This window comes from Thamnophis elegans, chromosome Z (genome assembly GCF_009769535.1).
Source record: "Thamnophis elegans isolate rThaEle1 chromosome Z, rThaEle1.pri, whole genome shotgun sequence".
NCBI classification, from domain to species: domain Eukaryota; kingdom Metazoa; phylum Chordata; class Lepidosauria; order Squamata; family Colubridae; genus Thamnophis; species Thamnophis elegans.
Genome location: NC_045558.1, coordinates 29,214,296 through 29,238,878, shown reverse-complemented (window position 1 = coordinate 29,238,878; position 24,583 = coordinate 29,214,296). Strand labels below are relative to the sequence as shown.

General features: G+C 33.4%; 1 protein-coding gene across 3 annotated transcripts in view; it reads right to left on the bottom strand.

The window, feature by feature from the left end:
- MLLT10 (MLLT10 histone lysine methyltransferase DOT1L cofactor) overlaps positions 1–24,583 on the bottom strand; it is a 125,098-nt gene that overhangs the window by 11,342 nt on the left and 89,173 nt on the right. For all 3 annotated transcript variants that reach the window (XM_032236991.1, XM_032236990.1, XM_032236992.1), the window contains exons 10-14: positions 17,833–18,005; positions 6,635–6,746; positions 5,337–5,409; positions 1,992–2,146; positions 267–455 (exon numbers count right to left, since the gene is read on the bottom strand). In XM_032236991.1, the coding sequence (XP_032092882.1) occupies positions 267–455; positions 1,992–2,146; positions 5,337–5,409; positions 6,635–6,746; positions 17,833–18,005 (702 nt within the window). The remainder of the gene's footprint in view (positions 1–266; positions 456–1,991; positions 2,147–5,336; positions 5,410–6,634; positions 6,747–17,832; positions 18,006–24,583) is intronic.

Below are 24,583 nucleotides of genomic sequence, written 5' to 3'. Positions count from 1 at the left end.
AAAGGTACATAAACTGATAATTTAAGTCAATTTCCCTTTTGGTCATCCTCAAAAGTTTAAACATATCTAATACGTATGTGACTTTCTCTTTGAAAATGTTCTCAGGCTTTATTCATTTTGGAAGACATATTATAGAAAAGAGGAATAATAAAATTATTTTTCCCAGAGAGATAACATTCATAATTTATTTAGGTGAGAGCTTATAAGCCTTTTAGAAATTGTTGTAAAATTCAATTTAAAAGAGAGACCTACTTTTCTCTACTTACCAGTCTGTGCTGAAAAAGTAGGCATTTGATGAGAAGGACTTGGATTGGTTGTTATTGTTGGGAAAGGAACTGAAAGCTGGGCATTTAAGAGCTGGAGGCGCTCCTTTTTAGCAGTTAGATTTTTAATCTGTTCTTCTAAGTGGCGATTTTCAACTTGAAGCTGGTGTAAAGATTTCAGCATGCCTAAAACTAAACAAAAACATTTTAAACCCTGAAAGTTGCAGTTAAAAATTGTTTCTGCATCATTCTATATGTGCAATTAGATTGGTACATTATTGTAATTATGTTTTTGCTAATAAATTAGTGGAGAATATTTCTTTTGCAATGTAAATTATATCTCTATAAAATATTGAAGAAATAAAAAAATATTTCAAATGTTCCTTGAAATTAGCCATGATGACTATTAATGTATTATTTCTAGATAAGACAAACAGACCAGATCTGTGAACCAGATCTGTTCATCCACAAATATATAGCCTAAAATTCCTCCCTTGCTGGAAGTATAGTGTCAATGACACTATGGAAAGAGTAGTATCTTTATTGTTGTATCAAAAATATTGTGAAATTATTAAACATCATATTTTTTTAATTTCTTGTGGAGATATTTAACAGTTCAAAGCTTCAGTCCAGAGCCCTTACCCTACTAAAGTTTGTGAACACGTTGTACATATGTTTTCTACTTTACTCAATTTGAAATGGAGATTTTTTTAAAAACAAGCTGGGAGAAAATCCAGCTGTTTCCAATGTCCATTTAAAGAGCACTCAGCAGGGATCATTAAGGCTCCTGCAGCCCTTGCCCTCTTCCTGCAAATAAAGCACATCCTTGGTCACTTCTATTCTGAAATTTGAATTTTGGATAAAATTTGGAACTTTCCTCTGTTAGCACATAAAGACAGTTTAGCCATTATACCATCTTAAAAGCTGCTTTTAAAATTCTAAATTGTATTTGTTTAACATGACCTTTAGGCCTAGTACAGACACAAGTATAGCAGTGCAGGCACATCTGGTCATTTCCCAAGGATTTAGCTTTTTATCCCTCCTCTTCAAGAATATACAAAGGAACTCTCAGTGTGCCCAAATGAGATGCAATAAGACTTAGCTAAACCTGTCCTCCAGCTATCATGTTTAAAGGATTATCCCTGCATGAATTTCCTCACAATTAGCATTTTTGTCAGGATACCATTCATAAAAACACACAAAGTACATACACACATACACGTGTGCATACATACCTCTAGATGGCACTTCACTCATGATCGGTAAGCAAGAAAATATACTAAAGGAACTTTTTGTAAAATAGTAAAATAATTTTAAAACAATTCAAATATTTAATGCATTTATATGCATATGTAATCAGAATATCACTAGTTATTGAAGAATCAGACAAGCTTTAATTACATCTTTTCAAAATAAATTTATGATCTCATATTTCATTACCAAATTCTTTCTTATCACCATCCTCCCACTTCAGAATAATTTTGAGGCAAAATTAAAGTAAATGACTAATGTTTTAGGCATGTCTTTACATACCAGGAATGAAAGAGATGATTAGAATCACATTTTAACATATGGGTTACATTCCAGGAATGATGATCATCTTTCAAATATAAAATTTACAAACATCAATAATACTTTTCTGATGGATATTAGATTACATAGTAAGGCCATCAATGTATATTGTTAACAGCAATCAAAAAATTAATCAGGACAGGATGAAAAACTTACTGTCACTGGGAGTTCCTTGTTCCAGTAAGAACTGTTGTCCCTCACTCCATTGCCTCTCCAGAAGTTGTTCTATAGTAGATGGTGTTGGAGGCAAATGTTCTACACTACTATTTCCAGATTGATCATAACGAATCTGTAAGTTGCTTACAGGAGACCTGTAGAAAGGTTATGAATTACACTAAAAGAACAAAGGGAGAGGAGATATATACAACATACACATATCAGTTTTCTTGGCTATTCTTAACTCTTTTAATCAATACTCCTTAAGATACCTATAGGTCTCAGCACCACATAGTCTAATGATGAAGTTTCCGCATGTCAATTCTTTTAGGAGAGTTTTGCACTAAAATCAAAACTTCAATTATTTAGGTGAACTAATTTAATGTTACATAGATAACTGAAAGTGTACTAATTTACAGGGTATTTTAAAAACATATAAGCATAATGAGAAATACGTACATATATAATAAAATTAACTATAATACACTTAGAAAATATCAGACCAAATAAGCACCTTGATAAAATGCTACAGCTCTAGGGCACAAAGAAAGGGCAAAATTGTCTGTTTCAATTAAATAGCTACAGAAGATATAACAAAAAACAGTTATCATGCCCCAGACATCTTCACTTAAAATGAATATTTTTGGTAAGAATTCATCTGACATCACTATATAATGAATTCAGAAATTAACAACAACAGAAAAAGCCCTTTTAGAGTATAACAGCAGTCATAATGATGTGCAGGAAAGTATTAAATATTTATATAGCCAGTACACTAATTTAGAAAATTATGACCAACATTTAATTTAAACAGGCCTTAACAATTTGGCAAGTTTTATATCCTAATATGCACACAAACCAACATCACAAATTATTTGATGACAATGACTTTAACTAGAAATGTCAAATGTGAAGCATTTTATCTCTGTGTTTACAAATATCATTAAAGCAGCATGATGTATCAAAACATAATCAAATAACAGAACTTATATATTAGTATTTTGAAATTAAATAAATTTAGCAACACTTTTCTGTTGGTAAATTGCAATTGTTCCCTTGCTTCACTGTAAAAATATATAACATTTTCCCCATGTTCCCAGTTATCATTGAAAATACACATTCATCCCCCCCACTCCTCACACACACACAGAGCCAGCACTCTAGGTTTTTCTTTTACACAATAGAAGGTATATACCAAGCAATTGGTGAGGGTGGAGATGGAATAATGAATAAATTATATTTATATATTATAAATGTACAAATGTACTTAATCATCATTTAATGTAGTATTTGTACTAGAATTATCTCTGCTATGAAAAGGAACCATTCTTTTCCTAATTTTTAGGATTAAAATTTCAAATAGATCATAACCTCATACCAATTGTTTTTTGTTTTGTTTTGTTTTGGCATGCACTCAAATTACAGTGTTAAGCAATTATTTTTCTCTTTAATATCAGAATTCACCCAACAGTAAATTGCTCTTCCATATGGTTAATTAACCACATCATCCATGTCTAGGATGAGATAATATACTGTATTGAATTATACAATTATTAAATTAAGATAAAAATATTTATGGATTTTACTAGCCAATGACTAGCAAATTATTGACATATTTTCAAAAGGTATTATATTCTTCAAGCAGTACTGCTACACAATATCATTTGTTGCCCTGAATACATTGTTGAACCCTGGTATAAACTTGATGGAAATATTTGAAGATTATTTAGCCACAGATGTATAAGAGATTGCAGTAAAACTAACATCTCTTTAATACTTGGCTATGTGTATGTATAAAGAAAGAGTGACAGAGAACAAATCACCCATACCTATGTTTTTCTTGAATAATTCCTCTGAAAACAGTCTTAGCCTTTGCTGGATTATTGCTACTAGATTCAATGAAGGTCACTAGCTAGATATAATTCTGACAGCTTTTATATTAAAAGCAGGTGAATGTGATTAAAATGAAGAGGACTCTGCTTTTTTTAAAATGCATCTTTCTGACACATGTATTTCTACCTAAAATTATTTTTGCCTCATTTGAGGAATGAAAATCTTTTACATACATTCTATAGTACTATATATCTTCTAAATTGTTCCTCCATATATCCATATACATGTTTATTAAGTAGTATGCTTATATTAATACTAGCACTGTATATAAATCTAGCAATTCTATGCTATTTCAATCCATGCTTATTTTATTATAATTGACAAGATCCAAAGGACAACAAAATAATTTTCTCAGTATTATGTCTTGACTCCTTAATTACGTACTTAATAGTCTTAAAACAGTGGGCAAAATCCTTCTTAAAAAGCTAAAATAAAAAGTTAACTGTCTTAAACATTATTCACAGGGCTTACATTAAAATTAAGATTTTAACAAATGTGAGAAGGAGCATGAAGAACAAAGAAATATTACATTCTCAATTTAATTTAATTTTAAATGAGTTATTAGGAACTGGAACCTTACAAATAATTATGTATAAAAGCCGTTCAAGCTAAACCATTTTAACCTAGAGATCTACTTTCTTATATAACTTTATATTTCAGTAAGGTATATTTCTACAATTCTTAATTAGAAGTCAATCACACTCAGCTTCCAAAGATTTTAAAGGATTTGTTCCTAAGATGACCATTGGCCTAATTTGCAGAGTGGGTATATTTTTCAGTCAGTCTTTGAGATCTCCAAGTTCTTGAAAATCTGGCCACAGATCACTAACACACACATTATCCATGACATAGCAATTCATAAGCAAAAGTGCACACTGACATTCCTTTTTTAAGTTTATTACCCATGCATTAACTATTTGCAGACTATAGTAGAAATGTGTACTACCAATCATACATTAAAATGAAACACTTTTAAAATGCTACCCAATAATTATTAGAAACTCAAACTGTGCAGTAGCATGGTTTTATGCTAGTGACCTATCCTGATTGAATCCTGATTGTTTTAAATTTTTAAGAATATTGATTTCACTGCCTATACAAGATTCTTCCCTTTTTTCAGTGTGGTTACACTTCATACAGACACAAATATTTGCATTTAATATTTTTTACGATAGCATCCATTTGATAATTGTTTCTCTGCAAAATTAACTATATAAGTGAGATCAGATAATGTAAAAAAATGTATCTAATTCTTCAGTAATTTCTAAGCATGAGAAAAAGACATAGCTTTATTATGTTAGATATCCCTGTGAATTCAAAGTAATCTAAAATATTTTCTTACTCCAACTGAACATACCTACATAATTTTATTCAACTTAAATAGGGCACCTTATAAAAGTTTCTGCAGTTTAAAAATATTTTTTTCCTTAAATGATTGTACATTTTGCTTACCGTGGTGAAATACTTCCTTTGGGTGAACCTCCCCTTCCAACCAGGCTCCGGCTATTGTCTCCAAGATCTTGATCTGCACAGCAAATATTTCACAGCCAAAAGTGATTCTTTCTGAACTAAGATTTTAAAATGTCGCAGACTGAGTTCATTTCAAGATGTCCTTCACTATTAGCAATTATTCCAGTAGCAATATTAGAGAGGACTACTACTTTAAAGCTGCTAACTGCAATGGATAAAGTATTCTCCGTACAAATTTCTGTGGGTGAAGCAGGCCATAGATTAGCCTTAGTCTTTTCTTTGCTTTCAGTTTTACAGCACACAAGCATGGTTTGTATTTCTAGTACCCTCCCCTCAGCCACTTTTAATTTCTGCAGTGAAAGTAATGAATCACAGCTGCAGACAGCTAATCTGTATGCTTATCACAGCAAATCCTCAGGCTTTGTATTTTTTAACACTTTGCATCCCAGGAAAATTCACAAACCATATTCCACATAGTCACATCTACCAGTAACTTTTTCTCACAAAATTTTAGCAACTAATGCCAAAGAATAATAAGTATTTAGTAATTTCCTAATCTATATAAAAAGAAAACAAGAAGAAGAGGTGAAAAGATTTTTTAAAAAACATTTTGTCAAATATACTGAAATGTCTTGCATGGCATGACTTAAAAGGGTTATTTTTCCCTATGGCCTCTCAATAAAATAACCCTATCTGCCCCTTTCAAGGCAGCCCTCCCCCTGTTCTGCAGCAAATGACCCTTGGCCTTTTAGAGGGCAAGACATGACTGATCCATTCTTGGTAAACTGCTAAACTCATTCCCTTCCCCCAGATAGGCATGACTATTAGGACATGTCAACAAATCCTTAAAAGATAGAATGAAACAAAGCAAATCCAGAAGCTCATTAATTTTTTAAAAAAACTAGTACTATGAAAAAGACCAACTAGTATTCATTCAGTTACTGGTGAATTTATGTAACAGGATCTCAGCTATACCAGCTCTGAGATCATGTAATTCCATAAATTATGCAAATAAAGATTTAAACGATTCACAACAAAAACCCAATGCTACTTTCATTGCAAAGAACTAAAGCAACTGAACACATCAATCACAAAAAGTCACAAGAGACATTGTTGCATTCCTGCCTGCTCATTGCTCTGCTTAAACATTTACATTTCACATACGCTGTGGTGTAAAACATTATTTGTGTGTAAAATGCAGCTAGCAGTTATGCATGGAAATAAATAAAAAGAAACATTTTTTAAAAATAAAAGTTAAAAGTTAAAAAAAATTAACTTGCCTAACTGAATGTTTTCAGCTTGTGTAGTATGTGATGCCATTGTCGAGTTAGAATTTAACCTATTGCCATAGACATGTGAGGGAGGAAGGCCAAGGGAAGATCCAGGTAATGCCTGCCAAAACACAGAATTATTGAAATTTAAAATATGTAAAGGAAAATCTTAAAAGCTATCTTTAACATATTTAATTGAAAATTGATCTAGTCAATCCAATAAATTTGTCAAGTACCCTGTTAATAGAAGTTTAAATGCACAGTAAAAATGCAGTTGTAGGATTTTCTTTTACAGTGAAATTAAAATAAACCATGAATTATATTTTAAAAATATTGCTGACACAAAGAATTGTCCACATTTCTAAATCACACTGGGAATATAAGGATTTTGCTTATTAATGTCCATGTGCTTACACTAATTGTTTAATCTTTTATAACCATTTACAAAATAAGGGCAGGTAGACAACAGATGTCTCACAAATGCTCCTACTCCTTACATCACAAAAATGCAATGGGGTCAAAGGGTCCCATTTCAGTTGTACCCCTGAGTAGTATTTTCTTGGTTGTACTCTGTCATCAGGACAACCTGCTTATTGTTTAGTAATGTCCTATTTTTTATGCACAAGGAAGCTTATTTTTCCCATAAAAGAAAAGCAGCTCTGCTTCCAGGCATGTTTTCTATATAATAAAGGTCTCGCCAAAATCACAGTTCTGCCCTGAATCTCATAATAAGGAATAGATTTTTGGCAGATAGCCAGCTTGACTTATTGGAACATTCTCCATCCATCCATCCATCCATCCATCCATCCATCCATCCATCCATCCATCCATCCATCCTGCTAACAGCAATCCTCAATTTTTATAATGGAACTTCAGTCAAGCAATAAAAGATGAACCCTCAACAAGATAAACTGATTTCTGCCCAGTTTTAAGCCTGGCAAAATCTTTGCTTAATCCACTGTATTAAAAACATATTCTCCTCTTGACTACATTACCCTCAATTAACTTATGACACTTGAAAACTTTATTCAGAAGTGTAATAGCCAGACATAATACTATTATTTTTCAAATAGAATTTCTAAAAAATATATCATCTTATAGCTTTGATACACAAGCCATTAAAATGACTGAAATTATAAGCACTTTTCAATTTGAAATTTGAAAAGAACACACATTTGTTTTACAAAACAAGTTACTAAACCAAATGCAGTCCAAAACAGTAAAGAACATTACTACAATGTAATTCCCAATAAACAAAGGAGGCAGTATTTAAATAGTGTGCTAAAGACTGCAGTTAATAGGCTAATAGATTCAGCCAAAAAAAAAGGTAATCATAATTCCACCTTTGTGATCAACAAAACTTTAAATGCTTCAAAGTAATTGTGAGAGTTGCACAAGTGCAACCAACAGAAACACAGTTCTGTACTTCTAGAAGCATTGTACTCTGTCACTAGGATCTGCCAACACTCCATACTTACCAAATATAGAAGAAGGAATGGCAAAACCTGGAAGCAGAGTGAAACCCTTACATTCTAGGCTGATCCCACACCACAAAAGAATTAAGTACAACTTTCCTTGAATGCCATTGACCCTGATCTAACTCTAGCCAGGTACTGACTATTAGTTGAGACAATTCTTGTGCATAAACTTCTAGCAATAAATCAGCTTAACTGAACCTTCACCTCTGGACCTAGTCTTTCACTCCTGAAACCAACTTTTAAAGTGATAATTGATAAACCTTGCTTATAAACCTCTAGGAACTATTTCTTAAACATTTTCCTATTAGGAAGTGAGAATAAAGAATTGACAGGTTTTATCCTCAACCAAGGCAATTTTTTTAACAGTTGTGCCAAGAAACATTTTGACAGAGACAATGAAAAAGAAAAGCCATCCTTTTATCTTTTTCTAGTTTTCTTTTTCCTAAAACAAGGCAAATATATCTAGCACATGAAAATCAAGGATGGGAGGAGATTGTGAAATTTCATTTGAAAAGACTGATGTTATTGTTGTTGTTTTAGGGCATGCCACTAATTGGATCCAAAGAATAAGGCTCTTCTCTAATAAAGTATTTTTCCCATTGCATAATATCTGTTCATTCATAAACATCATATGATTAATGAATAATTAAACAGTAATTCAATTCTCACAAGCAAGATACACAGCACCATAAAAAATTAATACTTAAAGGAGAAGTGATGTGATGTATAAATTACAGACATTTCTAGTACTGACACAGAACATCCTGTGTCCCAACTTTTTAAAAGCTGAAGCAGGTTTACAAACATTTGAGCACTTGAAACCTGTAAATGTCCAATGAAACTTTCTATAACCCTACATATATCAAATGGTTGTATGGAACAAAAACATGTTTTCATCACATCTTCTGTAACAACTTATTCACAGAAGTATGCTGGGTTCTATAGTTATTTGTTTTTAGATTAGAGCCATCAAACAGTAAATAAACACCTACATGGACAATATCAGCAGTTTTGTTCTTTTGTTAAAAAAAATTGAAATTCATTTGTACATTCCTTCATGTAAACAAATCATTTTTCAGGTGAAAGTTCAAGGCATGAAAGGAAGGATATTATAGAATTATTAATTTACTTATTGTCTTTTTAGCTTCTCTAGCAGATAAAAAGATAAAATAAGATTAAAAGGTAAACAGGACACTAGTGTTTTAACAGAAAAATTGTGCTATTTAAATAAAAGCTGTGGAAAATGCCAACTTTCATTTCTGGTTAATTGTTTTCCCAAACACAAGAAAAACATTAAATCTGATACCAAGGCATTAGCGTTATCTGATCAAGATAGAATATCACTGGTTTCTTCTATCATTAGCTATACATTATATTTATAATGTAATCTTTGCACTGGGGTAAAAATTTTAAAATTGGTTATGAAAAGTGCCATTAAAAAAAGTTTTTATTTCTTTTTATTTTGAAAAGGTTAAAAGGGGGGATTTGGCTCTCTAAGCTACATGGTATAACAATTTCACATATTGAGATAAAGATTCAATTTTGGTATTATTTAAAAGTAAAAAAGAACCATTTACAATGTATATCAACTTCATTAAAAAGCATTTATTAAAAATGTAGACTAATTTGAATAAGATGATAAAGGTCAAATCAAAGCATAGCATTTAGCACTTTCAGAAGTATGATACACTTTATTTGACTTGTATTAATTTAATGAAAATCATTAAGGACAGAAATACACTACTAAAATTATAACACTGAAATTAAAATAAACTGTATGTGTGTGTGTGTGTGTGTGTGTGTGTGTGTGTGTCTACTTTCTGTGTATATATCTATATACTTCCAAAATCTCTTTGATTATAAAAAATGTAGCACTGAAACACAGTAACAAATCATATAAATATTGTTTTAATGCTTGTATTAGGATGAATATTTTGCCTTCATTACATATATTTAAAGAATAAAATAGAAAAGCACACATTTTGATATAAATATATAAATTAATTTACTAAATACATTGCAATATATGTAATGCATCTGATCTGCTGATACTGAAACACAAAGACTTTACACAACTTCACTAAACAATTCACCAATCTGGGTATGCTGCGAGACTGAGAATTCTAGTCTTTCTTTAGGCACGAAGTCAGCTGGGTGACTTTAGGCCAATCATGCCATGTTAGCCCTAAGAAGAAGGTAATCACAAACTACTTCCGAGCATTTTGGCAAGACAATTGTGTGGATTAGTCTAGGTAGACACTAGAATCAGAAATGACTTAAAGGTAGGGGTGGGGGAAAGTTCTGCTGAGCTATACGTTGCATTTCGAAATTTACTTTTAAACAAGCACACTGATAGAAAAATAGCCCTGCTGTATATTACTGAATCTTATAAAATCTTTTTAAAAAGCACAAACTATCAGTCATCTCAACTTTTAAGATACTAAATATTTTCTAATATACACCTCATTTAAGTTTAAGACACCTTCCAGTAAGGTTTTAATACTCAGCATGTGATGAGAGATGAAACCAAGTGTGAACAACTTTGAGGTCCCATGAGAGGGCTGACTGTTAAAGCTGTCAGATTCAATTGCATCATTCCACATTATTCAATGCCCCAAACTTCTCTCTAATTGTTAGGGGCTTAACATATTCAAACCCATTGTTTAGGCTAATGCTAAAATGCCCACAGTTGAATTTCCATAAAGAAGAAGGAGGGATTTAATTGTATAAGAAGTGACTGGGCCACCAATTCCAGGGTTGCTTCATAATCAGTTTATAACTAATCAATACTCTTCTTGAGAATTAGTTTTTGTTGTTAGTTTTTGTTGTTGCTATTAAAGAACAGAGGAACATATTTAAAAATGAAAAAAACAATTTATCTGCTTGCTTCAACTTGGAAATAGGTTTCCTCTATAAACATTCTTTCTTAAAAGTTACAAGTGATTTTTTTTAGATTTATCAATGCATTCTACTTGTATGAATTTATTCAAAGTTAATTTCACTAATTGTTTTGAATGTGGATTTATCAGCAAAATTCTTACATTCACTCAATATTTAACTTATGAAAAACAGAAATATTTATAAACAACAGAACAATATAAATATTTATGAAAAAGAAAAAAATATTGCCAATTTCTAGAATTTGTATTCAATATAACACCAGCAGAAATACAAGTTGCTGTATACATTTGCTGGCAAGCATAGTTTCATTAGTAGTTGTGTGTCTGCTATTTACTGTACAAGCACCTTGTTTTAGTTAAGTGCCTATCATTTAGTTAAGGACATACCACAAGTACCTAGTTTAATGAAGAATTGGACATTTGCAAAAAAAAGTGTGTAAGGGGAATCAAAGCATTATATTTCACTTTAATTAAACAGATTTTTTTTTCTATGATCAAAACTTTGTGGTGGCAAAGTGACTCAATTGGATGCCACCCAAATCTTCTGATCGACAAAATACAAATATGGAATATAAAGATGACCAAAGTACTAAGAAACATAATATAATTCAAGTCATAAAGCAACTCCTGCAACACTGCTCATTATCGAACACCAGAAGAAAATTTTGCTCATCGGAGTCAACTTTTGAATAGCCATATAAGTACTGGATTCACTCACCTGGATACTGAGGTTCAAAATTAGAATGCATTGCTCAATTTTATTTTCAGAAACAGCTTGTCTCTCCAGCAGAAATAAAAATATAATAAAAGGAGCCCAGCAGTGTTAACCTTTTTCAGCACTTAGAAGAGACACATCAGCAATCCAAAAGATACACAGAATAATATGAAATATTCCAGAGATTCTATAGCAATATTTTACAAAATTTCTCACTTAATCAGATTTTTTAAAATAAAAACTACTCTTAGCATATTTGAGGGTTTACATTAGAATAAGCTATTTGTCCAAAAAAGCATTCCTAAGAGTAATTTGTGTGGGTGTGAGGATGGGGAGGATTAAGTGACTATTCATCTGCCATTTATAAAATTAACCCCAGGTGTTAGGGTGGAGCATCTAGTTTCTTCTTCTCCAGGGATTTTTCTCCCTTTTCTTTCCCCATGGATTTAATTAAATACCTATGCCACTCGATCAGATATAGGACCACCTCCAACTTCCTGACCCTGGAATGCCACATTTCAAAGTCTATTACCAAGGGAAACTTGCTAGTCATAAATCTACACCATAGAATTTTCTGAGGACACATTACAGGCTGCCAAGACAGATGTGTCTTTCCACCTTTAAAGGGCCCATGGCAACCACCCAAATCTAGAGGAAGGACGTAATTTCAAATTGTATTGTTCATTTGTATTACTAATTTTCAAGAATAGTAATGCACTTGAAATAAAAATGCAATTGAAATAAACTGACAAGCCATTACATTCTATTTCAATGCTTTTGAAGCCCCTAACCATTTGAACTTAAAAGGACTACATCATTTTCCCCAAAAAATATATCAAAACATTGCTTAGGCATATTTTTGTCGGGCACTTGTTTTATTTTATATATATATATATATATATATATATATATATATATATATATATATATATATATATATATATATATATATATATATATATATACATACATACATACATACATACATACATACATATACACATACATACATACATACATATACATACACACACACACATACATATACATACATATATATACACACATATATGCATAGCAAAATATAAAGTATAAACTGTCTGATACTATAAAATCCCTGTCAAATTAAATGCATTCATATTGATTTAAAAAGAAAAATATTAACATCTAATAGTTAAAAGCCAAAATAGTAACAGCATGAGTAAAGAAATGAATATCTATATAGAAGGATAAAACATAAAATGTAAGGGCAAACAATTTAATTTTTAATTATAAGGAAGAACTCTAAATCTCAGCATGGTTATTGCTTTATTACCCTGTCTTGAACATGTCGTAATTTTACCAGGCAACTTTTAAAACAGAATCTTTTTTAAATTGTTTTCTTAAAAAATATGAATATAATTGCACATTACTTAAAGATTAACCAGATTTTTATCCTATAAAAGATTTTGTAATAGCTTGCTTAAGGTATTCCTACATTTATTACCTTATCATCCTTTCAGAGAATACAGTCACATATATGCACAATGTGTTATGAACTCTATGTGTGTACCTACACACGGATTTATGAACGTATATATAAATTCACCACCAGTAATTGTCTTAGGAAGCTAAACTGAAGTAGTGCTTCTCTCAGTTCATCAGAGAGGTCAATGTGCCTCAGTTGCCTGGAGACTGATGGTTGCTACAGCAGCATCAGATAAGCCCGACTAAATAAGCTTCAGCTTGAAGGCAGAAACCATTTACTGGCGAACTGAAGCCCTGATGCAGCTGTCTCAGCATGCAGAGGTGTGCAAAAGATTACACAACTCTTTAGCAGACTTACTGAATTATATTTATAAGGGGGTGTATGTTACTAAAATCAAATTATTGAACAGCAACCATTTTAACTGAACCAAGGATTATTATCACAAGTAGCTATGATTCTTTTCTTCTTATAGTAGAGTCACAAGTTTGTTTGAAATTTCCTTTTTGGTTGTAAACTCTACTCTTTACCCCAGAATCTAAATTCTACTCTTTACCCCAAAATGATGAACTCAAAAAAGAGATTTTGCTTAATTTTACCTAGTAAGAGATATTCAAATGAGACATTATGAAATTACATTTTAAATAAAGGTGATAATAGAAATCTTTTACTATTTTCTGGGTAACTTACTGTTAACATCAGTAAATATGTGATCATTTAGGAATCCCTGTGTTAACAGAAAGAGGAAATTTTGATTAAATATCGCTGCTTTAATACTACCTGCCAGCAGGGGTCACTCTAGAATGTTACAAATACAATACCACTTTTCAAAAACAGAAATTCAGGACGAAGTTCAGGTCTTGACATAACAATTCTCCCACAATTTTCTATACATACTTTGTGCATATAACTGCTGTAGAGAGTTAACATTCCAATATAAGTTACATACAGTAATACTATTCCTATTTTCAGGAAAAATAGTAAGACTATAATGTTTGCATTATGTCTCATTATAGTTAAAATTTGAAAAACAGAATTGTTATCCAAATATTGTAAATGTCCACTGTGGTTAATCTGTGAATATTGTTGTCCAAAGAGAAGCTTTCCTGTTGCACAATTTTAATAATCTACTGAGAAGCAAATCCCCATGAATTCAATGCCTTTACAGCTATGTATAGTTAGATAAACTATACATAAACTTTCTGATAAATTTGGATTTATTAGCTTCTTGCTGCATTTCCAGAATTGCTAATTAGAATATCTGGATTTATTTTGATGGAAAAAAAGGGTTCTGCTAAAAAAAAAACAATTAGTATTAATTGGAGAAGCCATAGTGGTGCAGTGGTTACAATGCAGTATATTTCAGGCTAATCCAGCTCGCTGTTGGGAATTTGATCCTCATCGGCTCAAGGTTGACTCAGTGGTCAGTAAAATGAAGACTCAAGATTGTTGGGGGCTATATGCTGACTCGATAAACTGCTTAGAGATGTCTGTAAAGCACTGTGAAGCAGTATATAAATCTATGTGCTATTGCTATTTTTTTTAAAAACAGAAAGGCAAGAATTCACATAATTTGACTTCCACAGGAACAGACTGAAAAAAGGGAAAATGGGGAAAAAGGGCAAAAAAAAGAAAACAAGATAACACTGATTTAAAACTATGGAAATAAACTAAACTGTATGCTTCGGATGGGTGATAGTTCCACATAATATAAACAGACTTGAACATATTTTACAGGTATTTACTTAAAAATAAATTAATTTAAAATAAATTACTAAAAAATATTACAGATAATTATGATTCTACACTCACATTTTTCAGCAAGTTTCTTTCATTTGCTGGTCCTCATATAGTCAAACAACCCAGCAGAGTATAAAAGTATTACCATACTCAAGGAAACACGAATGTTTCCAGAAATATCCCAATGTTCAGTAACCATGGAGTGTTGATTGATTATTGGGGAAGGGAAAATGAAACAGCAAGTCTTGGAAAAGAACACGTCTGGAGTCAAACAATTGCAAATTGCAACTTAAACAATTTAATGCAAACAACTTGTATATGTAGTATGCTTCTTCAACTTTTTCTCTTCACCTTAGGAAGAATTGAACTGTAGGAACTAAAAGAATGTGTGGAAGACATAGCTTAAATATGGGAAATATAAAAATAACTCAAGAGTTTATAAACACCACAATATAGTTTAGACAACAACATTGGCGGCTTTCTCTTTTTCAAAAATGAAAGGAAAGCTATCTAATATGCAATGAAGGAAATATATTTTAAGAATAAAAAAGTGGCACTGAAGATAAAAGAGAAGGCAAAGCCACACAGTATTAACATATAAAATGTGATGTAACACTTTCATTTTAAGAACAATTGTGTGGAAAAGGAGCTAGAACAGGAAAATAAACTAAATATTTAAGGTATTAATTGTAAAAACTAAACTGCAGCAATAAACATGCTAATATGTTAACATTCATTATTTACAATGCAATCCTGTTTGCTTTTCTATGAAGTTTATTTTCAGGTAAATGTATAACAGATTACATCATTAGCATTACACAAACAACTTGTCAAAAATCTAACATCCACTTCTCAGAAGCATTAAAGGAACAAATAATGAGCAATTATTATGCAACATGTGCTACCTATTATCCTCTTTCTTTGGAATAATGAGATTAAAAAGATACTAATGCCTTTCTTAAAATGTATTTATCCAATGTTAGCACATAAGTAATAAAAAATACAAGCTATCGATATATGACATCATCTAACTAAATTCCAGATATTCAAAACAATTAAAATAAATGTAGAGAATACTAGAGTGAATTCAAAAGTAGAAACATACAATTGAAAGCACTTATATATAATCACATATACAGGTAGTCCTCGACTTATGATTACAATTGAGCCCCATTTTATGACCTTTCTTGCCACAGTTATTAAATGAATCACTGCAGTTTTTAAATTAGTAACACAATTACGTGAATTTGGTTCCCCATTGACTTTGCTGAGAAGGTTGCAAAAGGGGATCAAATGACCCTGGGACACTACAATCACCATAAATATGAGTCAGTTGCTAAGCACCTGAATTTTGATCACATGACCATGGGGATGCTGCAATGGCCATAAGTGTGCAAAACAGTGTCACTTTTTCACTGCTGTTGTAACTTGATCTGTCACTAAATGAACTGTTGTAAATTGAGGACTATCTATGTAATTAAAAATTAGTTAAAATATTTTCTCATTACTTTTTGTTTCTTAGAAAGAAAACTATATGCCTGAAGAAATTATATTTTTACTTAAAAATTATTGTAGTTTTTTGTTTTAATGATGACACTACTTATCGTGGGCATTAAATGAAAGCTTCAGTAAATATTTCAATGTATCTCACCTGTAAAGCTGGAATTTATGAAGGGTTCTTAAAGGATTAACAGACTTTAATCCTATGCAGATTTACCAGAGACTCTATTGTAATCAGTTGGACTTATTTTGAACATTAAGTATAGCATTTCACTTGAATGTTGAAGTTCAAAAGTTTCTTTTACTTCTAGTAATCTAGTAGGATATGTTTATGTTTTAAACAAAGAATTTTGCTTTTTGAGAATTCCTCATGTATAAAAATGACTCCTGGAGTAGATATGATGACAAAAGATCAGAATTTTTTTCAGCTGATTTCGTGGTTAAAAGGTTAATTTAGTAAGGAATTTTCCTGAAATAAAACTAGGATACAATTTAGCTTTATTAGGTCTATAGGTGAGTAACTAAAGAAGCTATTATAATTAAGCATGAGTTGTCTTCATTATTTTTGGAAAGAGATCATGAATAATTTCTGTAAATAAAAATATTCATGTAGCAAAATAGTTTACATAAAGAAATAGTTTGTTTGTTATTACCTCAGGTATTTATATAGCTGTATTTATATATTTATAAACATTTGTTAGTTTGCCTTTATACTGCTACTGTTATGATTAATATACTAGTTTTTATATAATTACAGCATTTCTGCTACGATTGTAATATACTATTCAGCAAGTGATTACTTTAAAAAAATAATAGCAACTTCACTGGCTTTCAAATCTGCTTACAAATTTAAAGATACATTCATCAAATTATTATGCACATTAGATATGCCAAAATAAGACTCTAAGTAATTAATAGTAATTACTAACTGCAATTCACTGAAGATTTTCAAATATATTCATTAGATGGGTTTACAAATATAATGTAAACACTGTTTAACCAAAGTATACAGACTCACAATTGACTGGGCTAACATAGTATGTTAAGTCCCAACCAACCAACCAACATTAGCTTAATATAATGAATGAATTCTATCATTGACCATACCTGCTAAGAAAATAAAGCTAAGAGAACAAATAGAATACCAAAACCGAAAGCCTATTTTTTAAAAATATCTAACTTTATAGTGTTCAGATTCTGAACATTAAATCCATTTGTGAAACTAATAAAAAATGAATAAAAAATTAGAAGTTAGTCTGGTTTTCTTCATAACACACTAAAAGAAACGAAAGATACATGTATAGTTTATTCTTTCTTTAGATACATTTGTTTGATAAAGCATATGCAAAATGCCAATATGTCCTATTTGCCACCCTAATATTGACCATCAAATACTTTTAATAACCTACTTGAGTTGCAGCAACAGCTGTAGCTACAGAAGGTGTAGAAGACAAAGTTCCCACTTGCTGCACATGACTAGAAGACTGCTGAGGTAAATGTGAGCTGGAAACAGGAGTGCTAGATCCTGAGCCAGAGACTACATTTGGAAAAGATACTGCTACTTCATTACTGCTATAAATGCCTGTTAAAAGAAAGAGGAAAAACACATATGAACTAAATTATTAGCTGGAGCTAAAAAACACCATGCCCCTAAGCTATTTTTTAAAAAACAATAAAACAATTATAACAAGCTTTATGGAAAACATGCAATAATTACATATATTTCTTTTCTTTGGGTGAATCCATTCAAATTCTGATGGCTGTCTCCCATATCTAATTTTTCATCAACATCGATATCTACTACTTAATTATGATAGCAGTGATCCATAAATAATATTATTAAATAATACTGAAAGATCTTGTGTATCAGCCCCAAAGCTTAAAACAAATTCTCTATCTTACAGGAATAGGCATAGATAATGCTACACATCACTTAGAAGTGAAGGAATTCTCAAATTAATTGTGTACACGTGGAATACTATTTTGCTGCAAAAAAACCCCACAAAGTTAGTATAGTAGGTGTTGCAAAGTATTTCACAATAATCAATTTATATAAGAAGACATGAAGAAAGTAGACACATCAAACCTTCCAACAAAATTTCTGATGGAAAAAATTAGTATCAGGGCTAAAATTTACAATGGCCTGTTTGATGGACACATCAAGGAAAGCTCAGTTTACTTAGGCAATTATCCATCGGGAGAGGAAGCATAACAACAGACAGTTACATAGGGTTAAGTTTGTTGGCTATTTTGTGGGAACCTCTCTGTCTGATCAGTTGATCCATATTGCATACCTAATCCTTAAGCTTGAGAGAAAGAGCAATCAAAACAGCCTCTATATCAAAGCTCATTGCAAAGGTTTGTAACAATGGACACATATCCCAAACAGTGATTAGGTGCAAAGCCAAGTTTTCCTTACTGTTATTTAAATGGCCAATGGAGAAAGCAAAAATGTCCTAAAGATTTCCTAACACTTCCAATGATGCTTTTTAACCCAATTGTGTGTTGCCTTAGTTTCCATCTGAATTTGGCTGAAGATTGGATTAGTTAAGACTGCCATGGTTATAGAACTAACAGGAGACAAAACTTTGGAAACAATCCTTGATGGGAAAGAATCACATAGACCTCCATCAAAACAGTACCTGTGGCACCATTTACAATAAATTTCAGAACAATTAGGATATTCAGGCAAGATATATGTTTGATGATGGTATTTAAAAAAATCAAGAGTGAATTACTAGAAATTATATAAATTCAGTAATCAAAACCAAGCACATCCATTTTTAATTAAGGCAAGGCAATCACCTTTCTTATTAAATATATTAAAATTTGAAAACTTGTGATTGTTGTTTTCCTCACACATCTACTAAAAGTGTTTTTTTAAATGTTGAAAAATGGCATTACTGAAGTGGGGTTGCTTTAGCTCCTAATGAATTAATAAATGTGTGATAATTTTCCATTTTAATTAAAATTAATTTGAAAAATAATGGAAATGGACACACACCTTAAAAGTGAACACCTTTCTCTGAGTACTGCAGAATATATATTCAGACTACATCAAACAACAAAAATACATTTTTACTAGAAAAGATTGCAGAATCTTCTTAATGGATTAAATCATTCAACTGAAACTTCAATTGAATTTAAATTGATTTAAATTAATTAGATATAAATCAGATCTACTGTGACAAGATACCAAATTTAACTTTCTAAATTTACTCTTGCTCCAAATTTAGACACCCCTTTGTTTCTATCGATATATTGGTATAAATAAGACATTATGTTTAACTTTGGTTGCCAATTTAAAATACAGCTACTTGCCCAAGTACAAGCACTAAAGTTGATATTTTACCTAATATATGTTTGAATAAATGAATGTGCAAATATGAGTACCGTATTTCCCCGAAAATACATGTCCTGATAATAAGGCCATGCCACATTTTTCTGGTGGGCAAAAATATAAGCCCTCCCCCGCATAAAATCTCCCTGGACAACCCCCACCTCCAGCCAGGCAGACCACCGCTCACCAACCTAGCGGTATCCCGAAGGTGCCAAGCCGTGGGAACCGGGGGGGTGGGCGGAGGCAAAAGTGATCGCATTGCTTGGTGCCTTCGGGATACCGCTAGGTTGGTGAGCAGCGCTGTCCCCAGCTGAAGAGGGGGGTTTGCCGGGTGGTTGCTCTCTTGCAAGCGGGCTCCCAAAGAGCCAGGCACAGCCTTATGGGCAAATGGCTGTGTTGCGCTGTCGCAGCAGTGCAACACAGCATCCATGAAGTGACCACGCTCACGAGCAGCCACCCGGCAAACCCCCTTTCCACAAAGCGCCTTTCACTGACCTAGGGGTATCGCCAAGCTGTGTGAGCTCCCGCGTTTGCAGCTTTTGAAATGCCAGTGAATGGCACTCTGCACGGCTTGAGAGGGGGGTTACACAAGCAGCTGTTCTGCTCTCGCTCACGCGCCTCCCAGCCTCACGATGCCCTGGCCCAGCTCTCCCTGCAGAACCAGGGCACCTCCGCCACCACCGTTGCATGACTTTTTGGGCGGCTTCCAAACCAAGTCTTCCGGCAGTGGCTGCTCTGGGCGTACACTATGATTGTGGACCAGCTGCCGGCATAGTGTACAACCATAGAGCGTATGCCCAGAGCGGCCACTGCCAGAAAACTCAGTTTGGAAGCTGCAGAAAAAGCCATGCAGCGGTGGCAGGAGTGGAGATGCTCTTCCTCTGCAGAGAGAGCTAGGCCAGGGCATCATGAGGCTGGGAGACGTGCGAGCGAGAGTAGAACAGCCACTCATGCAATCCCCCTCTCCAGCCATGCACAGCGCCATTCACTGGCATTTCGAAGGCGCCAAGCTGTAGGAGCCAGGCGGTGGCTAACAGGCGCTCACACGGCTTGGCGATATCCCTGTGACAGTGCAACACAGCCATTCACCCATGAGGTTGTGCCCGGATCTTTGGGAGCCCGTTCGCAAGAGAGCAGCCACCAGGCAACCCCAAAACAATAAACCCTCCCCTCATAATAAGGCCCAAGCCATATTTTGTGGGTAAAAAGAAAATAAGACCCTGTCTTATTTTCGGGGAAACACGGTAGTGTTCACAAAAGTGGATCGCAGCCAGATTGTGGTATCTCACTGCTTAGATAAGCCAACAATTAGTTTTTCCAGGCAATGTGAGTTCCCATTCTGAAAAGTGCAAGGCCTGCTAGAATGTGATATATCAGTTTTACTCAGATTTCATCTGAGAACTCCTGCACAAAGAATGGTTAATTACAAAAAAGACCTAAAATTCTATCTAATTAATGATCAAAACATAAACATAACTGAAGCAACCTAAAATTGATAATGTCCAGTCCAATAAGAAGTAAAAAAAAACAAAACTACTATAGGTTGCTAATCTAACAGCATAGAATGCGGAAACCTATATCTAAAGTAGAAAATAACTTCTATTAAACTTGCCCAGCCAGCCATGAAAACTTTTTCAAATTCGTCAACAAATGATTCAGTGTAATGGATTGATTTCAAATAATCAAGAGGACAGATATTCAATCAGAAATGCTGAAGGGACATTTTTGGATGTAAATTAATACATAGATATACTAAGAACTAATCACCTTATACTACAAAATAGCTTGAATTAAGAAAATAAAAATTCTTAGTAAAACTGAATTTCAGAAAAGAATACATATATGTAATATAAATGTAATTAATAAAAATATCACCTTTTGCTGCTATTTGATAATAGTTTTTATAGTTGTTCCTATAATGATGGCCAGTTGGAAATTATATATACCGTATTTATCGGCGTATAACACGCAGTTTTAAAACTAAAATTGCAAGCTTAAACCCTGCCTGCGTGTTATACGCCGATACTGCATGTTATACGCCGGGTCCACTGTTCCCTCTAAGGTGCGCGGCCGCGCGGCCGCGCACATGGCAAGAAACCCCCGCGCAGAGGTTTCTAACTCCCGCGCAGAGGTTTCTTTCAAAGCAAACGTGGGGAAGTCCTTTGCAGGCAGCTAGAACTGGCTGCCTGCAAAGGACCTCCCCAAACTTGTTTCAGCGGCAGCTCTCAGCCTGGCGGCAGCGTCACACAGACTGTGGAAGGAGGGGGAGGAGGAGGGAACCAAAGAGAGCTTTTACCGAGTCTGCGCCCCACAGCCAGGACTGTCCTGGCGCCTCCAGCCGCGTTTCTTCCTGCAAAGCCCTTCGGGCAACCCGAGAGTTCCGCTTGACGCCAGAAGGGCTTTGCAGGAAGAAACGCGGCGTTTCTTCCTGCAAAGCCCTTCTGGCGCCAAAAGGAACTCTCGGGTTGCCCGAAGGGCTTTGCGGGGAAGAAACGCGGCTTGAGGCGCAAGGACGGTCCTGGCTGTGGGGCGCAGACTCGGTAAAAGCCTCTCTTTGGTTCCCTCCTCCTCCCCCTCCTCCTCCTCCTCCTCCTTCTTTCTGGAGCCCCTTCCTCAAAGATTTGGTACCAAAGCAATGGCGGTGAGGAAGTTGTGTCTTTTGGATTTTGCACTGTTGTCTTTTCAATGGTTCTCAGACTGGTTGAACCTTTAGCAGCTGGGGTGATATTCTTTACTGTTAAGGTTACAATTGGATGTGTTGGACAAATCTTAAAAGATGAAACTTTTATTAAAACGTTTGACTTAACTAAAAACGTCTTCCTTTTTCTTCTTCTTCTTAAATATGATTTATTTATTTATTTTTACTTCAGAAGTTTGATGACCGTTGTACAAACTAATCCAACCTAAATGTAGAGGAGGAGAAGAAGGGGGGGGGATTTAAAAAGAGCAGAGGAAAAAGAAAAGAAAGCATGAAGAAAACATAAAGAAAGGGATGGGAGGGAGGGAAGGAAGGAAGGCACTTTATGTTGAGGAGTTAATGTTATAATTCATGTTCTAATGTTATAAATTTTAATCCAACATTAAGTTCCGAGCTTCCAAGTCATTTATTTTTAATGAAAAAAAATTTTACTCAAATTTTTGTGTTAAAATGGGGGATGCGTGTTATACGCCGGTGCGTGTTATACGCCGATAAATACGGTATATTTCCTTTTTTTGTAACTGTTGATATACATATAATTGTAAGTAAAGCCATTTGGCCTATTTATTATTGATATTTTAAGAATATCCTAGTACATTTACTGTAATCACATGTCTTAATTTGTGAATGAAGTGATACTATTAAATTTGAATTAGATGAATTACCCACTATCCATTCAATAATATGGACACTTGATTTTTTTTTTCTTAAATTGTTTACATTCTCCTTTTCTTTAGGAACAACAAATAAGCTACTATATGTTTTTCCGCACAAAAATGTTCTTCTACTGAGAGAGTGAGTGGTCGAAACATCACACAGTGAGCTTCCATGGAGATAAGTTTGAATCTCAATCATCCCTACTTGGTCCAACATCCTAATCTACACATTAGCTACTTAACAATCTAGTTTACAAATATAGATTAGATTTTTAAGATATGCTATTGTCACCAATCAGCATTTCACATTTAGCCTGGTTATTAAAAAGCTTTTTGCATCTGTATACACAGACTGAAAAATGTTTTTTCATGTGTCTTAAATAATGACAGGCAGCCTGTCTATAGGCTTCAATATCAATATGTCATTAGCAACAATCTATTGCTCCTGAGAAAGCAGACACAATCCTGGGCAGTATGAACACAACCACTTATCTTTTAGAACCATGTTATTTGAAAGACTATCTTTTCCCAACTACATGTACCTGCTCCATTAGAGAAGGGAGGCATGTATATATTACAGGTCCCTTGCCTTAAGGAGGTTCATCTGGTAAGAAAAAAAAAAACCTCCATGGTGGCTTGATCCCTGTGGAAATAAGACTGGCCCCCAACCTTGACACTCTTTCAAAAGACACTGAAGACGTGGTTTTGCCAGTGGTCTGGAGACTCCAGGGAGATACAAAGTACATCGAGTAGTTGGTTTGATTTTTATCGCCAGAGCGGTGGGGGGTTTGTTTTGGGATTTTATTTCTGCTGGCTGCCCAGAATCACATTTTCTAAATAAATAAATAATAATCATTATAAATTATTTCTCCTTTTCACAGCTATTTTAATGATTATAACTCTAATTATTTAAATGCAGCTGCTATGCTTAATGAAAACACTGCCTAACCATAAACTAATCATTAATTAAGGAAGTTCAAATATTAAGTCTTGCCAATTTTACAACATTTGTATAACCACAAGCTCGTATATGGGGCTTAACACTAGACAAACAATAATCAGGGGCATACTAAGAAAAAAACAATACTCCCACAAAGAATGGCAGAGTAAGCTATTTTATATAAAAAAGGAAGAAACCTTACTCTTAGTAGCCCTGATGTTGCTACTTAATTGGATAATGAAACATCTACAAGCAAACAACAAAACTCCATAGTTTAACCATGATATGTCTTGTATTAGAATGCAGCCTGGGGGAGAAGCAAATGTGAAAATAAATTTGGCAGCCATATTGAAAAAAAAAGTGCCTGACACTAAAATTTGAAATGCAGTCTATGTTTCACAAATTACTACAAAACATAAAATATTCAAGTGAAAAACACAAGATATTACTGCTTCATATATGTATTTTTTTCTTTTGTTCACATAAATACTTCTGCAAAACTTCCTCAAATCACTGGAGATAGGGC